This window comes from Lissotriton vulgaris, chromosome 7 (genome assembly GCF_964263255.1).
Source record: "Lissotriton vulgaris chromosome 7, aLisVul1.2, whole genome shotgun sequence".
Lineage (NCBI taxonomy): Eukaryota > Metazoa > Chordata > Amphibia > Caudata > Salamandridae > Lissotriton > Lissotriton vulgaris.
In genome coordinates this window covers 1,660,734,443-1,660,757,372 of record NC_141695.1, presented here as the reverse complement: position 1 = coordinate 1,660,757,372, position 22,930 = coordinate 1,660,734,443, and the positions used below count along the sequence as shown (strand labels likewise).

At 44.6% G+C, this 22,930-nt stretch overlaps 1 protein-coding gene across 1 annotated transcript in view; it reads left to right on the top strand.

Moving 5' to 3' along the window:
* The window catches only part of SYCP2 (synaptonemal complex protein 2), a 3,993,018-nt gene that overhangs the window by 1,574,460 nt on the left and 2,395,628 nt on the right, over positions 1–22,930 (top strand). Inside the window, exon 23 of the mRNA XM_086932653.1 lies at positions 16,807–16,943. Within this exon, the coding sequence (XP_086788779.1) occupies positions 16,807–16,943 (137 nt within the window). The remainder of the gene's footprint in view (positions 1–16,806; positions 16,944–22,930) is intronic.

The window sequence follows — 22,930 nt, the reverse complement described above, 5'->3', positions numbered from 1 at the left end:
TTAACACTGTTCTCTGTCCTTGACATAAGAAATGTTTTAAGTGTAACCGTATATTGGATGAACTATACATAATCTCTTAAGTAGGCGCTGCTCAAATGTAAGTGTAGATTAGATTTGATTGTTTTATTAAATTAGGGAGTCAGCCAATAGTGTTCCTTACCAGATAATGATTAGAAGAATTCAGTCCCCCTGAGTGATGTATCTAATGATTAACAGAGATTAGTCCCCTCAGGTAGGAGGTAATTTTAGGAAAATAGTTTTTTATAGTATTTATTTGTAATTAAAGTTAGGGGTTTAATGAAAAATGTATTATGTACTACGTGTAATGTAGGATCATTTCAGGGTGTTTTCTCTTGGGTTTTTAATACTGTTTTTTATGAATTAATGTTTTATTGTAATATTATGTGGAATTCTTCGGAATTCCAAATCATAATAAAATTAATTGAAATTGAATTGAAATTGAAATTGAAAATCCCAGTACAACCCATACAACACACCTGACAGGAATACACCAGTTTCACACACCCACCTAGGTGAGCATAAAACCTGCCCCTTCCCTGACCAGAATCCTTTGCACTACTCCAGCCCTGAAGTACAAGTTACTTACCTTTGGTAACGATATATCTGTAAGCCCTGAAGTACAAGTTACTTACCTTTGGTAGCGATATATCTGTAAGAAACATTAGTTAGTTAGATTCCTTACCTTAGAATAACCCCCAGGCGTCAGACTGGATCCGGAAAGTTTTTGTCTGCAGTACCCCTTCGCGTTGGTAGGCGTCATCTGCAGCTCCGCGTCCGTCGCCAGCGTTGTAATCGCCGGGATGATGTCGTCAGAGTACTTAGACGCCGCCCTCACGCGCTGACGTCAGTTCTGTTCTTCTTTTATTTTTGCCAGCAAGCGCAGATCCAGGAAGAGCGTACCCTTAGTCATTTTTTTACTAAACTTTTGGATTTTTTCGGTCTATCTTTTCGAGTCGACTTCGACTCCTGGTGCCGGTAGGGCTGCCCGGTTTCAAGCCGTGTAATGCCTGTCTCCAACTAATGTCAGTTACCGGCCCCCTCCGGCGGTGTCTCTACCGTCTAGGGGCCAACCACGACAACAAGTCGTGCCTTGACTGCCGGACCTTGACGTCTAAGGCTAGGCTGGAGTGGTCCCGCAAGCTGCTTGAGATCCGACAGTCGGCTCCACGCCGCTCGAGGTCCCGGTCGAGGAGGAGGTCGAGGGACTGGTCGCGGAGCCGGAGTCATCACAGCTTGTCGGTATCCAAGTCCTCGCATTCCGGTAAGTCGAGGCATGGGAAGAAGAAGTCGAAGAAACACCATCGTTCTTCGACCTCCCCTCACCGGTCGCGCGACTCGGCCCAGGGATCTGAAAGAAACAGGTTAGTATTAGATTCCTTACCTTAGAATATGCCCAGGCGTCAGACTGGATCCGGAAATGTTTGCGTAGCAGTACCCTTGCGCGTCGGTAGGCGTCGTCTGCGGCTCCGCGTCCGGCGTCGTGGGCGCCGTGATGACGTCGAAGTACTTAGACGCCGCGTGCTGACGTCAGTTCTTTTTTCCGCGCCAGCAGCGCAGATCCGTAAAAAGGTAGACAGTCAAAATATCGAGTTGTTAATGTCGATGTACCATAATATCGAGTCCAAAATATCGATGGTACGAAATGTCGAAAACAAAAATATCGTCGTAGAAAATATCGATTTATGTGTGTGTCAAAAATATCGAAGACATGAATTTCGAAATCAGTAATATCGATGGTGAAAATATCGATTGTCAAAAATATCGATATGTAAAAGTGATGTTTTAAAGTATGTTAAGTAATGATTTATTTAAATGTTGTTTATATATAAGATCATTTTTATATTTAATTTTATTATTTTTAGTTAGAAGTCTAGGAGCGGGATGTAGAGTTTATAGGGGATAAGGGTGGGTAGTGTATTAAAAAAGTATAGTGTAAATATGGAATAATAAATTTCGCATTTGAAGTAAATTTATAAATTTGCGAAATTTTATTCAAAATATTTATAAATGCGAAATTTTATATAAAATTATTGATTATTGTTAAATTATTTGTTCTTTGATTTTGTATATATATTATTAAATTGTGTAAATGTATCTAAATATTAATTTTTTTACTAAATAATTGTATATTAATGTTAGGAGCGGGATGTAGAGTTTATAGGGGATAAGGGTGGGTAGTGTTTTAAAAAAGTATAGTGAAATTGTAAAATTTTAAATTTCGCATTTCCTTTAGATTTCAAAATTTCGATATTTATAAAAATTGTTTGGGAGTAGTCGAAATTTGATCGAAATTTAGGGAGTACATTAAACATTATGAATAATTTTTGTGTATGTACAAAAAAGAATTATAAATATTAAAATATTACATTAAATATTTATAATATTTTTACTATAAATTTAGGAGCGGGATGTAGAGTTTATAGGGGATAAGGGTGGGTAGTGTTTTAAAAATATATAGGGTAATTATATAAATTACATTTTCGCAATTTCATATAAATTTGCGAAATTTCAAAAATTGAAATTAATATTTCGATATTTGCGAAATGATATCGATTTTATTCGAATATAGTATTTATTTTTTAAGTTTGCTGTTGTCTATGTACTAAAATATATTTGTAATTATACTATTTTCATATATTTTCTAAAAATATTTGTCTAATTATGTTATGAGTGGGATGTATATTTTCAAGGGGATAAGGGTGGGTAGTGTATAAACAAAGTATACTCTAATCATAGAAGTAAAAATTTCGCCTTGTATTTCATTTTAGTTTCGACTCGAAATTTTATATAAATATTATTTAAATACGAAATTAGGAACACTATTAGGTTGTTGTTCTAAGTTGAGGTATTTTGTGTATGTAGTAAAAAAAATCAAAAATATATAATGTAGTACATATTAAATAAATAAATGTATCATATTTTTAGGAGTGGGATGTAGAGTTTATAGTAGATCAGGGTGGGTAGTTTTATCAAAGGTACATTTTGTGTGTTTAGGGTCTGTTTTTTGTGTATGTGCGAAGGGGTATTTTAAGTGTTCAGGGTCAGTTTTTGGTTTGTGGGTAAAGGGGTATTTTTATGTTTTTGGGTCAGTTTTTAGTTTGTGGGTAAAGGGGTATTTTTAGGTTTCAGGGTCAGTTTTTGGTTTGTGTGTAAAGGGGTATTTTTAGGTTTCAGGCTCAGTTTTTAGTTTGTGGGTAAAGGTGTTTTGTCAGGTTTCAGGGTCAGTTTTTAGTTTGTGGGTAAAGGGGTTTTGTGAGGTTTCAGAGTCAGTTTTCAGTTTGTGGGTAAAGGGGTATTTTTAGGTTTCTGGGTCCGTTTTTAGTTTGTGGGTAAAGGAGTTTTGTGAGGTTTCAGAGTCAGTTTTCAGTTTGTGGTTAAAGGGGTATTTTTAGGTTTCAGGGTCAGTTTTTAGTTTGTGGGTAAAGGTGTTTTGTAAGGTTTCAGGGTCAGTTTTTAGTTTGTGGGTAAAGGGGTTTTGTGAGGTTTCAGGGTCAGTTTTTAGTTTGTGGGTAAAGGGGTATTTTTAGGTTCTTGGTCAGTTTTTAGTTTGTGGGTAAAGGAGTTTTGTGAGGTTTCAGAGTCAGTTTTCAGTTTGTGGTTAAAGGGGTATTTTTAGGTTTCAGGGTCAGTTTTTAGTTTGTGGGTAAAGGTGTTTTGTAAGGTTTCAGGGTCAGTTTTTAGTTTGTGGGTAAAGGGGTTTTGTGAGGTTTCAGGGTCAGTTTTTAGTTTGTGGGTAAAGGGGTATTTTTAGGTTTCAGGGTCAGTTTTTAGTTTGTGGGTAAAGGTGTTTTGTAAGGTTTCAGGGTCAGTTTTTAGTTTGTGGGTAAAGGAGTTTTGTGAGGTTTCAGAGTCAGTTTTCAGTTTGTGGGTAAAGGGGTATTTTTAGGTTTCTGGGTCAGTTTTTAGTTTGTGGGTAAAGGAGTTTTGTGAGGTTTCAGAGTCAGTTTTCAGTTTGTGGTTAAAGGGGTATTTTTTGGTTTCTGGGTCAGTTTTTAGTTTGTTGGTGAAGGGGTTTTGTCTGGTTTCAGGGTCAGTTTTTAGTTTGTGGGTAAAGGGGTATTTTTAGGTTTCAGGGTCAGTTTTTAGTTTGTTGGTGAAGGGGTTTTGTCAGGTTTCAGAGTCAGTTTTTAGTTTGTGGGTAAAGGGGTATTTTTAGGTTTCAGGGTCAGTTTTTAGTTTGTGGGTAAAGGTGTTTTGTAAGGTTTCTGCGTCAGTTTTTAGTTTGTGGGTAAAGGGGTTTTGTGAGGTTTCAGAGTCAGTTTTCAGTTTGTGGGTAAAGGGGTATTTTTAGGTTTCAGGGTCAGTTTTTAGTTTGTGGGTAAAGGGGTTTTGTGAGGTTTCAGGGTCAGTTTTTAGTTTGTGGGTGAAGGGGTATTTTTAGGTTTCAGGGTCAGTTTTTTATTATAGGGGTACAGGGAAAACATAAATTAAGATTCTATTTAAATTAAAATTATTATATTAAATTTAATGCTATTACATTATTAATTTTTTTACATTTCATTTTTTATAGTAATTAATTATTATTTAATGTCCTGCAGTTACTTAAATTAATTGTTAATTGGAGTTGGAAGAGTAAATTTAATATGTTCTGTGTCCTGCACTTACTCTAATTAAATGGTGATTGCATTTCTAATTGTAAATTAATTACTGTTTTTGAGAAGCAATTACCTAAAGTAAATGGTTATTGGAGTCGGAATATTTAAAAATGTAATTATGTGTATTTCAAATATTGATATTATATGTATATGGGTGTATGAATAATAATTTTTATAACTTCAGTGTATAGTATGTTATTTATTTACATGTGGTATATAGAAATAGATAGAACATTACAGTTATAATACATTTGCAAAAATACATAAAAATGATTTTGTCATAGGTAATACAAAATAATGACACCAGTTTTATTTCCAGTAAATTTTTTTATTCAACACTTGAAATATACGAACATATATACATTTTATTAAGCTATCTTTGGTATACATATAAACAAAAATGGAGGACAATGTCCTTTTAATAATCACATTTTACAGTAATTTTCTTGACAAGTACTTTTAATTTGTAGAGAAAAAATGGTTAGTTCACATAATGCAATGTATGATATTATACATACATAATACTATTATTGTTTCTTAATAAAACATCAACATGTGTAATGAAAAACATAAGTCACAAATTTTTAATACATATAGTGATATACTGATGATGATATTAACATATGAACACTTTTAAAATTATAATATAATATAAATATACTAATTAGAACATGGACATCATCATCAATGATTCTTTTAACATTACAATATTCTTATGTATGATTATTATTATTAATAAATACGTTTTAATAATAACAATTTTCACATATTAGTCATATTGTAAACAATTAAATCTGATAAACAAAAACAATATTACACATTTAGTTATATAATAATTTTAATAAATATTACATTAAATATTTTTATATTTTTATACTTAATGTAATAAATATTAAAAGTATGTAATATAAAATTAATATACAGACAAAAACATTTTCTATTCACAATAGACTATACAATTTTTTTTACTTTACACATAATTTCGAGCCATATATATAACAATAATCGACATTTATAGTAGTTCTTTTCACAGTTACATATAATTTGGATTGTTTCTTTTGTCACTACTCTTTGTCTTTTTGCGTTATTTTGGTAAAGGGAAAGTCGCGGTTGGAAGCAGGTTCACTTTTGAGTAGGTACGAATCTACTTTTATATTGTTAAAGTATTGTAAATTATAATTAAAGGTTATATTTTGGTATTTTGGGGTTGAGAATTAAAGTATGACTATTTACATATAATGGAGTGGAATCAATACGTATTTTCGGTCACAAATTTTTGAGCCATTTAAAATAGTTGGAGTTAATGAGTATGTGGTATAATTTAATGAAATTAAAAATAAATAGGAATGTTATGTTTATATATTCTGGGATATTCGTTAGTGTTATGTCGGTGGGATTGTTTAGCTGTTTTTTTTTCTCGTATTTTGAAACAGCTATTTCCGTTTCCGATAATTTTTTTTTAAGGGAAAGGAAGTGTGTTTCAGTTGTTAGAACGGAGATGATTTACATTCTTCCTTTATATTTTGAGTTCTGTGATATATTTATCACACTTCAAGATAACAGTCGTTATTTTAAATGGCATTTAAATAGTCGTTTAATTTGGATGATGGATAGTTTTTGCAGAGTTAAAGAAAACATAATTAATGATTGGTTGGATTAAGTGTTTGATATTTACACATTGTATTGTCGGTAAAGGATTATCTTTATCATGTTCTATTTAAAGGTAAGTTAGAAATTTATGTTATTTTATTTGGATGGAAGCAGTTTTTTAAAACAAATATTGTGATATAATAATATATTTATTTAGTCTTTTTAGAATAGTGTTAAAAAATAAATTAGACTAAATAAATATTTTTTTATTATATTAAAATATGTGTTTTTTTAAATTAAGGATATTGTTTGATCTCTATCAATTAATTTAGTTATAGCAATTAGTTCAATGTTTTGGCTATCATTTTTAAATATTCCAGTCCTCTTGTTGTAGGATATAGTTGGACTTGCTGTTGAAGATATAAATACATTTGAGCAGTTTGTCTAGAGAGTTTTGGTTTCAGTTGTATGACTGATTGCTGCATACGTAGTTCCTGAAAGCTTTGCTCTTTTTGTATAGCTGAGACTAGCTTGTGTAATGTGGGTGTTGTACGTCCAGTAGAAGAGAGGAAGGCATTGTGCCAACCTTCAACAGCATTGTTCGTTTTTGCTTCTTGGTTGAGTGTTGGTAGATAGACATTCCACCAGGGAATTGCAAATTTTGGCTGGCGTCTGTGGCCTGACCTATGTAGTCTTCCTACCCAGTTGTCCTCAAAGTAATCTAAAAGTGGGGCGAGTCTTTGCTCATTTTGGGTGTAGAAAGGACTTTCAATTAACAAATTGTAATGTTCGGCCACATCAGTTACTGGTACATATGCCAGAGCAATGAGATGTTTGATCTGGTATGCAAAATTTATATTTGTTGCATACTCAACACTAAGGGCAGATTTTTGTAAATGTCTCCAGAGACATTGATTGAAATGAAAATAACATCCTTGAATGGATGTGTGTGGGTAAGTTTTCAAAATAGAATTAATCATAGCTTGCTCGAAGTCTATGATGATTTTCATTGGGAAGTAGTCAGAACTTTGTTCCTTTATTTTTTGTAAGATTTCTGAGTAAGTAGTGGCTTGTTTGTTTGGTAATAAACAATATATGAAGGGGATACAGGTATTATGATATTGCCCATGAATTGTGTATAACTGGTAGAAAGGTTTTGGGCATATAGAAAAAGTACCATCCATCATCCAAGTAGTACTTTCAGTTAATTTTTTTATATTGTTATTAGTTGCAAACATGATTATTCTTTTGTCCTTGCTATGATTATCATAAAATATAAATGGCTCGTCATTATGAGTAATTACAAGCTCTGGCGGAATTATGACTTCTTCAAAAGTTTTAGGAGTTGGTATATTGGGTCTACTTGCTTTTTTTGTTCTTGCTATTGTTCTTTTAATGGTAGCAATAGATGGTAGCTGACCTCTTGCTTCTTTGGGAACTTTAGGTAGTAATTCTTTCAGAATTACGTTGGTAGGTAATTCTGATCTGGTACTTAATTCCTTGATATTTTCAAGAGTGGATCTCACTTCTATTTCCGAGATGTTTGGTGGGTGATTATGTTCAGTGGTATTTATAACACTAGTTTCCCTTGTTGTAGCACGGCCATAGCATTTATTGGAGTAATATTTTGTACACTTCCAATTCACTTTAAGGTCTTTTTGTTTCTCTTGAGTATAAATGTAGCCCATATAGCATAACAAAAATTTCCCTTTCTGAGATGTAATAAATCTTGCATCATCAGTCATTCTTTACTTCTGGTATCTAGAAAAGTTAATATACAAATATTAATACAATCTGAAATGTATAAAAGATTTTAAATAAAGCTAGTATTCTTCTAGTAATTTACTTACCACCAGTAATGTTCTATTTATCGAAAGTAGATGCTTCTTCAGTTAGATGTTGTTCTTGTATTGCCACGGTCTGTTGAGAAATAATTAAGTATGTTATAGGAAAAGTTACTATTTTTTTCTTGGTAACTTTTGTTTTACGTTATAACGTCTCTAAAAATAGTTTTGTTTATTGAATGTAAAAAGAGAAATTTCCAAGATTATATTAACAGATGCATAAAAAGAGTCATTTTTATTTCTAGTACATTCTATAGAGTTTATAAAGACTAGTTATGTTTTATTTATGAACTTACCAAGAGAATTATAGTAGTAGCAGAATGTTTGTTCTTTGATGTGAATTATCTGTTTTCAGTACCTTTGAGTTCTGTTTAGAGAGAAAGTTGATGTAAATTACTAATGCGTTTATATGTAATATAAATAATACACATTTGTTATAAAGCATTGTTACTTAATTGCTAAAAAAGAACCGGGGATGATACATGTATTATGAGTAAAAGCACAAAAAACATATTTAAGAACAGGAAGATTATACTAACAGATGCATAACAAGAGGCATTTTATTTCTAGTACATTCCATAGAGTTTATAAAGACTAGTTATGTTTTATTTATGATCTTACCAAGAGAATTATAGTAGTAGCAGAATGTTTGTTCTTTGATGTGAATTATCTGTTTTCTGTACCTTTGTGTTCTGTTTAGAGAGAAAGTTGATGAAAATTACTAATGCGTTTATATGTTATATAAATAATACACATTTGTTATAAAGCATTGTTACTTAATTGCTAAAAAAAAAACGAGAATGACACATGTATTATGAGTAAAAGCACATTAAAACATATTTAAGAACAGGAAGAAAATATTTTTTACACAGCATTGTAACTTTTTTTCCTCAAAAAATTCTGGCTGCACAATATGTATTAAGATTTACACGCTAAGAAACAAAGTATAGAGTTTTAAATTAGGCCAATAATTGGCAAAGAACGCTAAGTAAATGTTAAACATATGTAGATACCTTTTTTAAATGTAAAGTGTCCTGTATCTTGAAGTTGAAGTATAACTTGATTTGTTTGTAGAGTCTGTTTAAAGGTAAAGTACATAAAGAAATAACAAATTAGGTTACAAATCTTGGTCTATAATTAATAGACAAAAAAATTAGAATTTATTAACAGAGCTATATGATTACTTACTTGTAGTTTCAGGACGAATTTTCTTGAAGAGAAGAATATAGATGGTGCTCCCAAAATTGGCAGTATGTGGTCACGAAGAATATTTCCTGCAACTTGTATGGCTGTTTGTGATTGGTTTATATAGTCTATGTGTAATTAAGTTTGCCATCTGATTGGTCAGATATGTAAAGACGAGTTACTATTGGTTAGTTTGAATTTTTTTTAAGTAAAACATTTAAGATATATCTTCTTATATAGTTTATGTTGAGGAATTGAAATGATATATTTATGTAAAATAAAAGTCTTGTAATAAATAAAGTTTATGTAAAATGAGTAGTAAGTATTAAATAAGTATGTTTACAAAGAGTTTATATACAAATTTCATCAGTTTGCGAAAACACAATATTGTACACTAAATGTTACTTAATAATTTGAAAATACATTAGTGAAGTCATTGGAAATGTGTGTATTGCTTAGAGAATAGATTTATTGGTGTTATATATAAAAAAAGGAGTATAATTTAGCTATCGATATTTTGATATTGACGAAAATAGTGCTATCGAAATTTTTGTATTCGATATTATTGTACTGTGGTATATGTAGTATTGAGTGTCGATATTATGGTATTCGAAAATAATGCTAACGATATTTCTGTAGACGATATTTTTGTGCATCGATATAGTGTGCTCGATATTTTTGTATTTTACATGTTAAGTATAGGGTGTCGATATTAGTGCTATCGATATTAGAGACTCGATGTTATAGTAGGTCGATTTTTTAGAAATCGATAATCTGTCAGTGATTCCCGTAAATAGTGGTACCTTCATCACTTTTTGACTAAACTTTTTTGTGATCTCTTTTGATCCTTTTTCGAGTCTTCGACTCCGAACGGTGCCGGTAGGGATGCTAGGTTTCAAGCCCTGTGAGGACTGCGACCGACTGATGTCGGTCACCGACCCTCACCGAAGGTGCCTCCACTGTCTCGGCGTCGATCACGATGACAAGACCTGCTCCGACTGCCGGGCCCTGACTTAGAAAGCTAGGCGGGAGTGGTCCCGCAAGCGGCTCGAACTTCGGCAGTCGGACCCGCGCCGCAAGAGGTCCGGTCCGGACGGAGGTCGAGGGACAGGTCGCGGGGTCGGAGCCATCATAGCTCCGGGAGTCGCCATCACTCCTCAGGCTCGAAGTCGTCAGGTAAACACAAGAAGTCGAAGAGACGTCATTGCTCTTCCGACTCTCCCCGACGCTCGGCGACGCGCCCGGGGGTTCGGGTGACACCGCCCATGCAATTCGGTCGGAGTCGCGGGTGTTGCGACCTGCCCCATAACCTCCGGTCCCTGGGCAGCAAGCAACGACAGAGGAGATCGAGCATTTCCTCATGGCCATGAGGTCCCTCACTCCTCCGGCTGGCTCCGCGGCGCCTCCGGGCACAGCGGACCAGTCTGGGGGCCCTAGCGGGTCGGGTGCTTCGGCCCGACGCCACCTGCACCTTTGGGCCCAGCGCCGCAGGGCCCCACTGGATCCGCTACTGGATCCGGATCGTTGACCTGACGACCTCACCGGCGCCGGCCCCTCGGGTGTCACCTCCGGCGCCGTCCTCGGGCGGCGCCGTCCCCGATACCTCCCTCGACCTGGTTCCGGTGCCGGAATGTCGCCGCTCTCAATGCCGCTTGGGGAGTTTTACTTCAATGAACCGGCCCCATCATTTGACAACCCTGATTATCAGGGTATGGGTGATGAGGAGTATTGGGAGGGGTCTGAAGACCCTCTGACACGTGAGTGTCAGTCCCAGGAGGACTGGACAGGTCTTGGGGCTGCCAGTGGTCTGGACACTTCGCCAGACACTGGTTTTGTCTCAACTCCTACCGTGGCTACGGAGGAGGGGGCAACCTTCGGTGTGGTGTTGACACGGGCGGCCAAGGCCTTGGCCCTTGAGCTCCCCGTCGCGCCGTGAGGACTAACCTCCTCACTGAGGTCCTTAAACTGCAGTCAAGCTCGGCTGAGCCTCTGCTGCCGTTTAAGGAGGCTTTACCTGGCGTTCTTTTGGGCACTTGGTCCAGGCCCACTACAGGTCAGCCTGTAGATAGGAACGTGGCCAGACGCCACCGCCCGGCCCCGGGCGACCCTGCTTTCCTGTCCACCCATCCCACCCCCGAGAGCCTTGTCATCCAGGCCTCTAACTCATAGACCACATTCCCGTCGGCTCAGCCTGATCGGGAATCCAAGAGGTTTGAGAATTATGAAAAGAAGATATTCTCCTCTCTTAGTTTGGGACTGTTGTCTTCCAACACCGCATGCCTCTTGGGATGCTACACCCACTCCCTGTGGGACACGGTCGCGGACGTGCTGCCACAATGCCCGCGGAGGTCAAGGCTAAACTCGCCCAAGCTTTTGCGGAGGGTCGAGATGCGGCACGTTTTTCCATCCAGTGTGGGCTGGATACCACCGACTCACTGGGCAGAGCGATGGCAACGACAGTGGCGATTCGTCGCCACGCCTGGTTGAGGTCCGCCAACTTTTCAGCGGATGTCCAGAATACCCTCATGGACATGCCGTTTGATGGCTGTCGCCTTTTCGTCGACAAGGCAGACCATGCGCTTGAGCGCTTTAAGGACTCCAGGGCTACGGCCAAGTCCTTGGGCCTCTCGGCCCCGCGCCAGCAAACGGGTGCCTTTCGCTCTTTTCGTGGCCAAGGAAGGGGCGCCCCCACACGTGCTGCCAGCCACGCACCGCAGACTAACATCCAACGCGGTGGCGGCCGTGGAAACCGCCGTGGAGGCGGTCGGGGACAACGGCGAGGCCAGTCCACACCTTCCCCCGCATCATCCGCCTCAAAACCTTCCTAGTCCGTGCTTTCAGGCCCAAGTGACGCCAGTGGGAGGCAGGGTTCGCCATCACCACTCCCACTGGCGCACTGTCACATCGGACAGGTGGGTGCTGCAAATCGTCCGAAGGGGCTACTCCCCCCTCTTCGAGACGACCTCTCCAGCCATGCCACCGCAATACCACCGCGTATCGGGCCATCATTTGCGGCTTCTGCAGGAGGAAGTTACGGCCCTCTTGGCCAAGGGGGCCATCGAGCGCGTTCCTGGGACAGAAGTAGGGTGTGGTTGCTACTCCCACTACTTTCTCGTACCCAAGAAGGGCAAAGGGGGCCTACGCCCTATCTTGGACCTACGGAACGTCAATGGCTTCCTCCGGAAGGAGAAGTTCAAAATGCTGACACTGGCTCAGGTTTTAGCTGCCCTGGACCCAGGAGACTGGATGGTAGCGTTGGACTTGCAGGACGCTATTTCCACATCCCCGTCCTGCCGCCCCACCGGTGCTACCTGAGATTCACGGTAGGTCACGAGCACTTTCAGTTTACCGTGCTCCCCTTCGGCCTTACCAGCGCCCCACACTTGTTCATGAAAGTGATGGCCGTGGTCGCAGCTCATCTGTGCAGGTTAGGGGTTTCAGTCTTCCCTCGACGATTGTTGAAGGCGGGCTCGCCCCAGACAGTCGTCAGCCACCTCCAGATGGCGGCGGCCCTCCTGCACCTGCTGGGGTTCTCCATCAGTGTGCCGAAGTCACACCTGTGTCCCTCTCAAAAGCTCCTCTTCATCAGAGCGGTTCTCGACTCGGCGCAGCGGGTTCGGGATATTCAGGCTCTGATTCCGATCTTGCAGCCTTTATCCTGAGTCTCGGCCAGGTTGACGCTGCAGCTTCTGGGGCTGATGGCTTCCTGCATCCTTCTGGTGCATCACGCCATTGGCGGATGCAGGCTCTGCAATGGGACCTGAAGTTTCAGTGGGCCCAGCATCAGGACAACCTGTCCAACCATGTCCTGATCTCGGAGGTCACTGCAAGACCGCTGCAGTGGTGGCTCACGGACCGCGATTGGGTCAGCGGCAGATCCCTCTCCCTTCCCCAACTGGAGCACGTAGTTGTGACGGGCGCGTCCCCCCAGGGCTGGGGAGGCCACATGGGAGAGGCGGAGATCAGAGGCCTCTGGTCTCCGGCGGAGTCCCGGCTCCATATCAACCTTTTGGAGCTGCGTCTTTCACTGAAGGCATTCCTCCCCTCTGCCCGGGGGAGTGTAGTGCAGGTGTTCACAGACAACACCACCGCCATGTGGTACTGCAACAAACAGGGCGGGGTGGGGTCGTGGACCCTCTGCCAGGAGGCTCTGCGCCTTTGGCAGTGGCTGGAACATCAGGTTGTGACCCTGGTGGTTCAACACCTGGCAGGTTCTCTGAACGCCAGGGCGGGTGAACTCAGCCGCCGGTGCTTATGGATCACGAATGGCGTCTGAACTCGGACGTGGCGCAAGGTCTCTTTCTGCAGTGGGGGGAGCCTTGGTTAGATCTATTCGCCACAGAAGAGAACGCGCAATGTCATCAGTTCTGCGCGTTGGAATTTCCAAGGTGGCACTCGCTCGGAGACGCTTTCGTCGCGAGTGGAGTTGCGGTCTGTTGTACGCCTTTCCGCCTATACCACTTCTGCCCAGAGTGCTGAAGAAGATCAAACGCGACCGGGCCCAAGTCATCCTTGTGGCTCCGGACTGGGCACAAAGGTACTGGTAACCCGAGCTACTCAGTATGTCAGTCGATCCCCCGAATCGTCTGCCTCTTCGGGAGGATCTTCTGTCGCAGCAACAGAGGACGGTCCACCACCAGAACCTGTCCAGCCTCCCCCTCCATGCGTGGAGATTGAGCGGCGACAGTTGATGCCTTTTGACTTGCCTCCTCAAGTCTGTGATGTCATTCTGGCAGCCAGGCGTCCCTCCACAAAAACGGTATACACCTGCAGGTGGAACAAATTTGTGGCATGGTGCACAGCAAAGGCTGTGGATCCCCTTTCCGCCCCTCTTTCTGAGGTTCTCCTCTTTATTCTTTCCATGGCCCAGCAGGGCTCTGCTCTGGGCACCATCAAGGGATATCTTTCAGCCTTCTTGAGGCTTCCTGATCAGCCTTATCTTTTCAAGTCCCCTGTTGTAAATAGACTCTTGAAAGGCATTACTCACATGTTTCCTCCTGTTTCCTTCGTAATGCCTCAGTGGGACTTGAATCTGGTGTTAACCTATCTGATGTGTGCTCCCTTTGAGCCTCTCCATAACTGTCCTCTTCGTCTTCTGACTCTCAAGACTGCTTTCCTGGTTACCATCACCTCTGCCAGAAGAGTGAGTGAGCTCCAGGCTCTTTCTTCTAAGCCTCCTTTTCTCTCTGTCCATCTGGACAAAGATGTTCTGAGGACTCGTCCTTCTTTTCTACCCAAAGTGGTTAATGCCTTTCACATCGACCATACCATTACCTTGCCTACCTTCTTTCTGCCTCCCCATCCTTTGAAGGAGGAAGAGAGGTTCCACCGTCTGGACCCAAAATGTGCGCTTTCTTTTTACCTGAACTGCACACAACAGTTCTGGGTGGACAACCAACTTTTTGTTGGCTACATGGGTGCTAAGAAGGGACGGGTGGTGCACAAACGGACCATCTCTCGGTGGGTCGTTTTGTGCATCAAGGTCTGTTATTCCTTGGCTAAAAAGGATCCTCCTGAGGGGCTGCGCGCCCATTCCACTCGAACCAAGTGTGCAATGTCATTCTGGCAGCCAGACGTCTCGCAACCAAGACAGTATATGCCGGTCATTGGGAAAAATGTGTGGCATGTAGTGCTACCAAAAATATTCATCCCCTTTCAGCACCTTTGCCTGAGGTGGTGTTATTTTTTCTTCTGTTAGCCTGGCAAGAGTTTGCTTTCTGCACAGTTAAAGAGTATATTTCAGCCAGCCATATCAGCGTTCATGCAGTTGCCGGACCAGCCCTCCCTGTTTAAGTCACCTGTAACTCGTTTTCTAAAAAGGCTCCAACACATGTTCCCGCTAAATCCCTTCGTCATGCCCCAATGGCACTTGAACTTAGTGTTGACTTTCTTAATGTGCTCACCCTTCGAGCCTATGCACACCTGCTTTCTACGCCTTCTGACCATTAAAATTGCTGATCTAGTGACCATCACATCAGCCAGGAGGCTTAGCAAACTGCAGGCACTCTCCGTGCACCGTTCATGAACTACATTATTTCCAGACAAACTGGTTCTTAGAACACATGCCACTTTCCTGCTGAAAGTGAATGATACACTTCCATGTTGGCCAGGCCATCACATTGCTGACGTTCTTTTCTCTGCCTCACCCTTTCAATGAGGAGGAGAGACTCCATTGCCTAGGGCAAAAAAGAGCTTTATCGTTCTACATCCATCGTATTATGGAATACCGGGTGAATGATCAACTCGCTATTGGGTTTGACGAAGCAAAGAAAAGAATGACCATTCATAAAAGGCCCATCTTAGGATAGATTGTGCTCTGCATTAAAATGTCCTACTCGGTGACGAAGAAGCAATCCCCTGAGGGTTTGTGTGTTCATTCCACTACAACCATTGCGTTATCTTACAGAGTTCATGTCCTCAACATCTGGCAGGCTGCAACGTAGGTGTCTCTGCACACGTTTACCAAGCTCTACTGCCTGGACAGTCAGGTCTGTTATGATAAGCACTTTCCCATTCAGTCCTTCAGGACTTCCTGCTCTACATCTGTTCACAGTCAAACATTCAGAGAGATATCGCTTGGGTATCTATTCTAAGGCAAGTAATTTGCAGCTAGGAATCTCTTTCAGATGAACGCCTTATCTGATAGAGCCTCTTACCTAGCTGCAGATTCTTAATAGACCCTCCCATTCTGCCATTCTGTGAATGGATTTCTCTGCATAGGATGACCCTTGTAGGTCCTTAGTGTCATGGCTCTGTGCTTCTGGCACATAAATGTCATGAAAAGAAACTGATATCAAGCTGCTGAGGTGGCACAGTGCACGTCACTTCTGACGCAGACGAAGCCAACTCAGAGCTGAACGACACCACCAACCGGCACACTGAGGTACTGCTCAAGATTTTCCAGATCCGGTCTGATGCCTAGGGAATATATATATACCTTAAGGAATATATGACTAGATAAAGTCTCTATGATGTAACATTACCAAAGGTAAGTAACATGTTTATTAGTACAATTTACACGTTACCATTTCCAGGGCTGCCCCTGTGGCTGAGGATCATTTCCGCTTGTGAATCTAAGAAGAATGCAAGTAACAACCAACTAATGTCACAGGCAAGAATTGTATTCTAACTTCTTAATGTGTACATTCTTAGCCCTGTAGCTCCAAAACTGTTCTAGTTGTAATGCTATTCCTATAAAACAAAAACTGGTGGAATGTCCATTACAAGCATCGCCTCGCAAAGTTTGTGTTATGCTTGTTATGCAGTGTCCCCAAAACTATTCCATTAGGCCTTGTACCAACATTTAAGCTCAGGAGCAAAGGAACAACGAACGACCATAACATGAGCAGCTATTATTCGTGGCATTTGTGGTGTTTGCACTTCTTTGTATCGCAAAATGCGCCCTTGCTTCCAAAATGAATGTAAGGATTAACTTCGCACTACAATATAGTGATAAATGCTGGTTTCGAATTTTGCTGAATTTGTCGTAACTTTGCATAATTAAATTAAGTGAACTTTTGCATGCCCGTATAAAAAAATACCTTAATGTCGTTCTACTCTGGCTTTAACAGATTACCTGGTCTTTTAGATGGATCTTTTGATGAACATAAAAGATATTCAAAACACACAAGCCTAACAACTGACAAGGTGAAATCAAATTTGGCACAACAGAAAAACAGCCCATCATCTGGAATCGCATTTCAACAAGGTTAGCAAAAAATGACATCGTTTTAAAAAAATGATAGTTTAAAATGTTTGCACTACTAAGACTGCAACTAATATTTTTTTTTACAAATGTTGAGTTTTAGGTTTGAAGGATGTCACTTGTATATTATAATTCAACTAAACAAACAATAAAACAAATCTGAAATATATTTTATTCACAATTGGAAAAAAAAATATTTGTAAAGGGCTTCGTGTATATGCCTGCCTTTATGAGTTTCAGCATCAACATATTTGCGATATTGCTCTGGAAGATTTCCAGATTTCTACTGATTTACACGCACGTTTCACACAGTTCTAGCCAGCTTTTCAATGACTAATGAAAAACATTTAGCTCAACAAAAGGCTCTGGTGAGCGCATAATTTTCGTATCTGAATCTTAGATTTTATTTGCCTAGAAGTTAACCATCTTATATTACCCCCAGGTCCCACCTGACCCCGTTCCTTAAAATATGGAGATGACCATCTCCACGACAGAAAAAAAGAAAAGGAGCATACTGGGATACCCTACCTGCTCCCTCGCACTGGGAGTACATAAGCAGTACCAGCCCAGCATGCAGCCTGTTCTTTTTTTCTGTCTCCGACAGAAAGGTTGTTGTGTGCTGTGATGTTGCTGTACCTGCACCTGCTGGGCTGGGGTGGCGTGGCGTGCTGGTCCTTCTCTGCTCCCCCTGCCCGGCTGCCTGGCTTCGCGGGCAGGGGTGCCGTTCCTGGTGTGTCTGCCTCCCGGTCTGCCTGGCTTGCTGGGTTGCGGGGCTTCTTCCTGGCTGCTGTTCCGGATTGCCGGCCCTTTGCGGCTGGTGCGCCGTCTCCCGATGGAGCTTCCGGGTCGCCTGTGCACGTCTCCCCAAGCTTGGCCGGGTGGGAGACGCGCTGCTCCTGTTGGTGCCGCGGCGCTGGATATGGAATGTGGATTCTGGTGCCTGCTGGGTGTGTGGGGGCCTGGTTCGTGGTGCTGCGGCCCCCACTCCGGGTGAGTCCCGCTTTGCGGTGTTGGCTCTCTCTGTGCCCTGCGGACGTCTTCCGATGTGTGTGCTGGGCTGCTGTTGACTCACTGTCCATTTCTCCCACTTAGTCGCTGCCCTGGCTCGCATTGCTGGCTGTGCTTTGCGGGGTTGTGGGGTCCGGCACTTCACTGTCAGTTGCAGGCAGCCTGGGGTTCGGTTCCCTGGTGTCCCGGGTCATGGGTTCTCGATGCCGGCCACATTCACGGGCGCCGAGTCTTCTTTCCTGGTTCAGCCTCGCTCGGCGCCTTGTTTGGCCTAGGCTTTCCTGCTATGTCGGCCACTGTGCCCCGCTTCCGATGGGTGTGTTTGCCTGGCTGCCACCTTTCTTCCCCAGGTATCTTCCCCTGATGTTGCGGTGGTGTGGTCTGCTCTGCCTGGCGCTGATGTCTGGAGGGCGCCTGGGCAGTTTCTTGGGGGGCGATGAGCTGTTGGGGCGCTCCTCCTGCCCTCCTGGTGAGTACCGCGTAGCGGTCCCTGTTTCTTTCTTTTTTTGTGAGTCTTTCCTGCTGTCTTTCTTTTGCAGGTTCCTCCTGGGCCTGGTCCTTGGCTCCCTGCCTGTGACCGGTGTGGGTATTGCCTTGGTCTCGGCGGGGCGGACTTCTCTGCCCTGCGCTGGTGTTCTGGTGGGCGCCTGGCCTGTCTGTTGGGGGTGGGGGGGTGCTGTTGTGGCCCTCTTCCTGCCTCCCTGGTGAGTGCCGTGTATCGGCTGTCCCTGCTTCTTTCCTGTTCACTGTCCTTGTGCGCTGTGTGGCGGTTCGGGCTGTGTATGGGCGGGTTGGCCTTGCTGGACGCGGTTCCGTCTTTTGCCTGCTGTTTTCCGTGACTGTTGCTGGTGTGTGTCGTCCTCTGGGCGTCTCCCTGCCGGTTGAGTGGGGTGTGTGCTGTTTTCCTGCACTGTTTCATCCGCTCGTGTATGCAGGTCGCTTGGTCTCCTGTGCTGCCTTGGCTCTTCTGCTGCTGGGGTTGCTGTTGCGTGCTTGCTGCCTTGGTTTGCCTTCCCCGTGCCTCCTCGGCGGATTGTGTTTTGTTGGTCGGGGCGGTGGGCTGGTGGTGCGTTCTTCCTGCCACCTTGTAGTCCTTTTTTCCTCCTCTGGAGTGCCAGTTTTGTGGTGTTCTGGGGTGTTTCTCCGGTGGTGGGGGCCCCCTGCTTCGTTCGGGTTGGCCCCCTCCTTTTGGCTCTCTCGGGGGTTCTCCGGCCTGACTTTTTTGCTGGGGGGGTCCCCTGTTGCTCGGGCCCCCCTGCTCTGCGGTTGCTCCGCCCCTGGTGGGTGCGCTTATGCCCTTGGTGGGGTGTGCGTTCCCCCTTTTTTTCCTTTGGGGTTGAGCTGTTCACGCTTCCCTGTGTCCCTGTGTTCTTTGCGTTCCGGGGACGCTTCTGTTTTCTCCTGTGTGCCTTTGGCGTGCCCCTTGGGTTAGCTTCCCCTTGTGCCTTGGATTGGGCTTTTTCTTCCTGTTCCCCTGGCCTGGTTGCTGTTTTGGGGGTTCCGGTTGGGCCTTGCGGGCTCGTGTTCTGTCCTTCTCCTGCTGCTGCGGCTCCCTGTGCCTTCGGGGTTCTTGACGGATTTCTTTGCTGTTTCCGTCTGGCCTCTCCCTCTGGTGCTTGCCGCTTGGAGTGGGTCGTTTGCCGCTTGTGCTGTGCTCTGCGGCTGTATTTCCCTGTGGCTTTGGCTTCTGGTCTTCCTGCTGCCTGGCCGCCCCTGGTGGGGTGTCTTCCTGCTGGGCCTTGGCTCGCTTTCTGCGGCCTTCTGACCTTTTGGTTCCTGGCGTTCCTGTGGGTTCGGTCCTGGTGCTTGCCTGTTGGGTTCCTGGGGTGTTCGCTGCTGGTCGCTTCTTGCTTCCTCTCGGGTGCTTAGCTTGGGCCCTGCTCGGGCCTTCTGGCTTTGGACGGGTTCCTGTGTCCTCCCCTTGTTCCTAGTTGGGGGGGGCGGGGGGGGGGGGGGTTGTTCTGCCCTTCTTCTGTCCTGGTGGCGCCTTGTTCTGGTTCGGATTGGCTCCGGGCCGGGCTGGATGTGCTCCTGGTGGGTCCTGTTGTTGTGGGATTTGTTTCTCGCCTTCTGCCTGGTGGGGTTTGGTTTCCTGTTGAGGTTTCCTTCTCCTCTCTTGTTTCTCTGACATGTGCTTGGGTTTTTGGGGCTTTGCTTTGCTGGCCGCTGTTGCCTCCGGTGATTGCTGGGTCGTTGGCTCTGCCTTGGGTTGGCACTTGTTCTTCGTGTGCCTGGCTCCTGTGCCCCGCCCTGTCTGCCGGTCCTGGCTGGGCTGTGTCCTTTCCCTGCTGGTAGGTTTTGGGTCTCGGTTTCCCCAGGTGTGTAGCCTCTCTGTGCCTTCCTTTCGCCCCTTGGTTCCTGCCCTTCTGTTGGTTCGTGAGGGGTGGGTTCCTGTCTGGGTGCCGGCCTGCCTGCCTGTGGTTTTAGCTGTTGGGCGCTTCTTGCTCCCTTCGGGTGCTTTTGCTTGCCCCGTGCTCTGGGTTTCTGCCTTCTGGTGGTGTCTCCCCCTGGTTTCCGGGGAGGGGGGGTGGTTTGTTGTGTCCTTCCTCTGTGCTGGTGGGCCTTGGCCTTTTTGGTGGTGTTGGCTCGGGTTTCTTCTTGCCTGATGCCCTGTTTCCCCTCTTGTGCCCTGCCCTGTTGGCTGTGCTTTTTCGCTCCTTGTGGGGCTTGGGTGTCTGCCTCCCCTGGTGTGTGGCCGTGTTTCTGCTTCCCGCCCCTCTCGTTCTGCCTTGGGTTGCGGTTGCCTTTGCTTCGGCTTTGGGGGGAGCCTGGCGTTGGCCCTGGGCCCCCGTGCGGGCTGTTTTCGGCCTGTGCCCTTTGCTCTCTCGTTGGTGCTGGGGTGTCCCTTCCCGCTCCCTTGTTGAGTGGTGCACCTTGGGCTTCTTTGGGCTCCCCTCCTTTGCTTTCGGTGTCGGGGTTTTTTTCCCGTGTGCTCTGGGGGCCGGGGCTCTGCATCTGTTGGTTTTGCCTTTCCGGTCCCTGTTTTGGCATCCCGTTCGCTTTGCGTTTGGGTCGCTGGTGCGCATCTTGGTTTACTTCTGTTCGGCTTTGTGCTGTGGGGCCCTTCTTTGCTTCGGGTCCTTTTTAGGGTCCCTGCTGGGGACCTTTCCTGGCTGCTCCTTCTCTGGGGCTTTGTCGCGGTCCTGGGTTGGTCTTCGGTCCTTTCTGGGTCCACTCCTTTCCGTTGGCTGTGGCGCTGGGTCCATTGTGTGGGCTCTGGGCTTCCTTCCTCTGGTTCTCCTTTCTCGGGGAGGTCTGGCTGTGGTTGGCCGTTGTGCCTTTTCCTGTGCCACTTCCTGGTTCGAGTTCCTTTTTGCCTATCCTTCCTGGTCCTGGTGGTGCGATGTTGTGTGCCTCCTGGCTGGCTGGCCTGCCTGTTCTGCGGCTGGTTTCTTGGGGTTGGGCTGTGGGCCTTGTTGTTGGCCTTCTGCCTTTGGGGTTTCACCTTCGGTGGTTCCGTTGTGTCTCCCTTTTTTCCTCCTGGGGGGTCGGTTCCTCCTTTCCGGTTCTGGGGTTTTGGTTTCTCTGGTTCCGTGTGGGCATTTGTTGTCTTTCTTGACTGTGCCCTGGTTTTTGCCGGGTCTGTTTTTGGGTTGGGCTTTTTGCTCTCCCTGACCTCTGTTGTGGGGGTTGCTGTTTTTTTGTCCGGGTGCCTCCTGCTTTGGTCGTTTTCCCCGGTCTTGGTCGTTTCTGGGCCATTCTTCTCCCGGTTGGTTGCCTTTTGGGTGCTGCTGCTCTTCGGTCTCTCTGCTGGGGTTGGCCTTTGGTCGGTCCTGCCCTGTGGCCTGGTTCCTCTGTGGTTCCCTGTTGCTGCTCTCTTTTCGGTTCTTCTGGGGGCTTCCCCTGCTGTGTTGGGGTCGTCCCTCTGCTTTGTTCCTTCCTGTTGGGCTGGGTTGGCCTGTTGGTCCCTGGTTGTTTGGCGGCCTGGGTCCAGGGGCTTCTCCATTGGGGGTTTCTCGCTGGTTGGTTGCCCTTTCCTGGCTCCGTTCTCTGTTGGGGCGACCGCGCTTCTCCTGGGCTTCCTTTGGTCATGGGGGGGCCTTGGCTTTGGCCCTCTGCTTGCTCCCTTGGGGGCTTGGCTCTGCTTCTGTGCCTCCCTTCTGGCTTGCCTGGTTGGTGGTTCTTGTTTCCGTGGCTGTCCCATTCTGGCCTTTGGGTCTTGGTTCGGGCCTGTGGGGCGCTGTTTTTTGGTCTGGTGCCCTTGTTGTTGGTGGGGTTCCGGAAGGCCGGGTTCTCTGCTTCGGTATTCTCCATATTTTAAGAAATGGGACGAGGTCAGGAGGGACCTGGGGGTAATGTCCTATTACTTAGCGGTAATCTTCATTACTCCTGGTCCCGTTGACCTCGTCCCATTCCTTACTTCCCTCCCTCCCTCCCTTGTGGCCGGCCTTCCTGTTGTTGGCTTGGTGATTTCAGGCTGCATGCTGGGCTGGTACCGCTTATGTACTCCCAGTGGGAGGGAGCAGGTAGGGTATCCCAGCATGCTCCTTTTCTTTTTTTCTGTCGTGGAGATGGTCATCTCCATATTTTAGGGAACGGGACGAGGTCAACGGGACCAGGAGTAATGAAGATTACCGGTAAGTAATAGGACATTAACAAGGTACAAAGGTGTTGTAAAGAGTATCTTTGTTATTTTCATGCAAAACTAGCGCCAATTCAACTATCTCCTATTTCGGAATCGATCAAATGGCATGTCTGGGCTTCAAAGGAAACATATGAGTCTGAAATTAAGAGTTAAATATGACGATATGACCTGCATATATTTTCCAAAAAGGATATGGCCATCTGGCGTATAGTTGTACACCTGTATTTGGGTATTCACAATGAATCTGGTTGTCTGTGTGTGTGTGCGCGCGCGTGTGTTCGTTTGTGTATGTATATATTTCTGATTAATATTTCTACCTGAAAAACATTATTTTGTAACCATTACCTGACCCCAGTGTGGACTGGAAACTCCGCCACGTTGGCAGATGGCACAGACT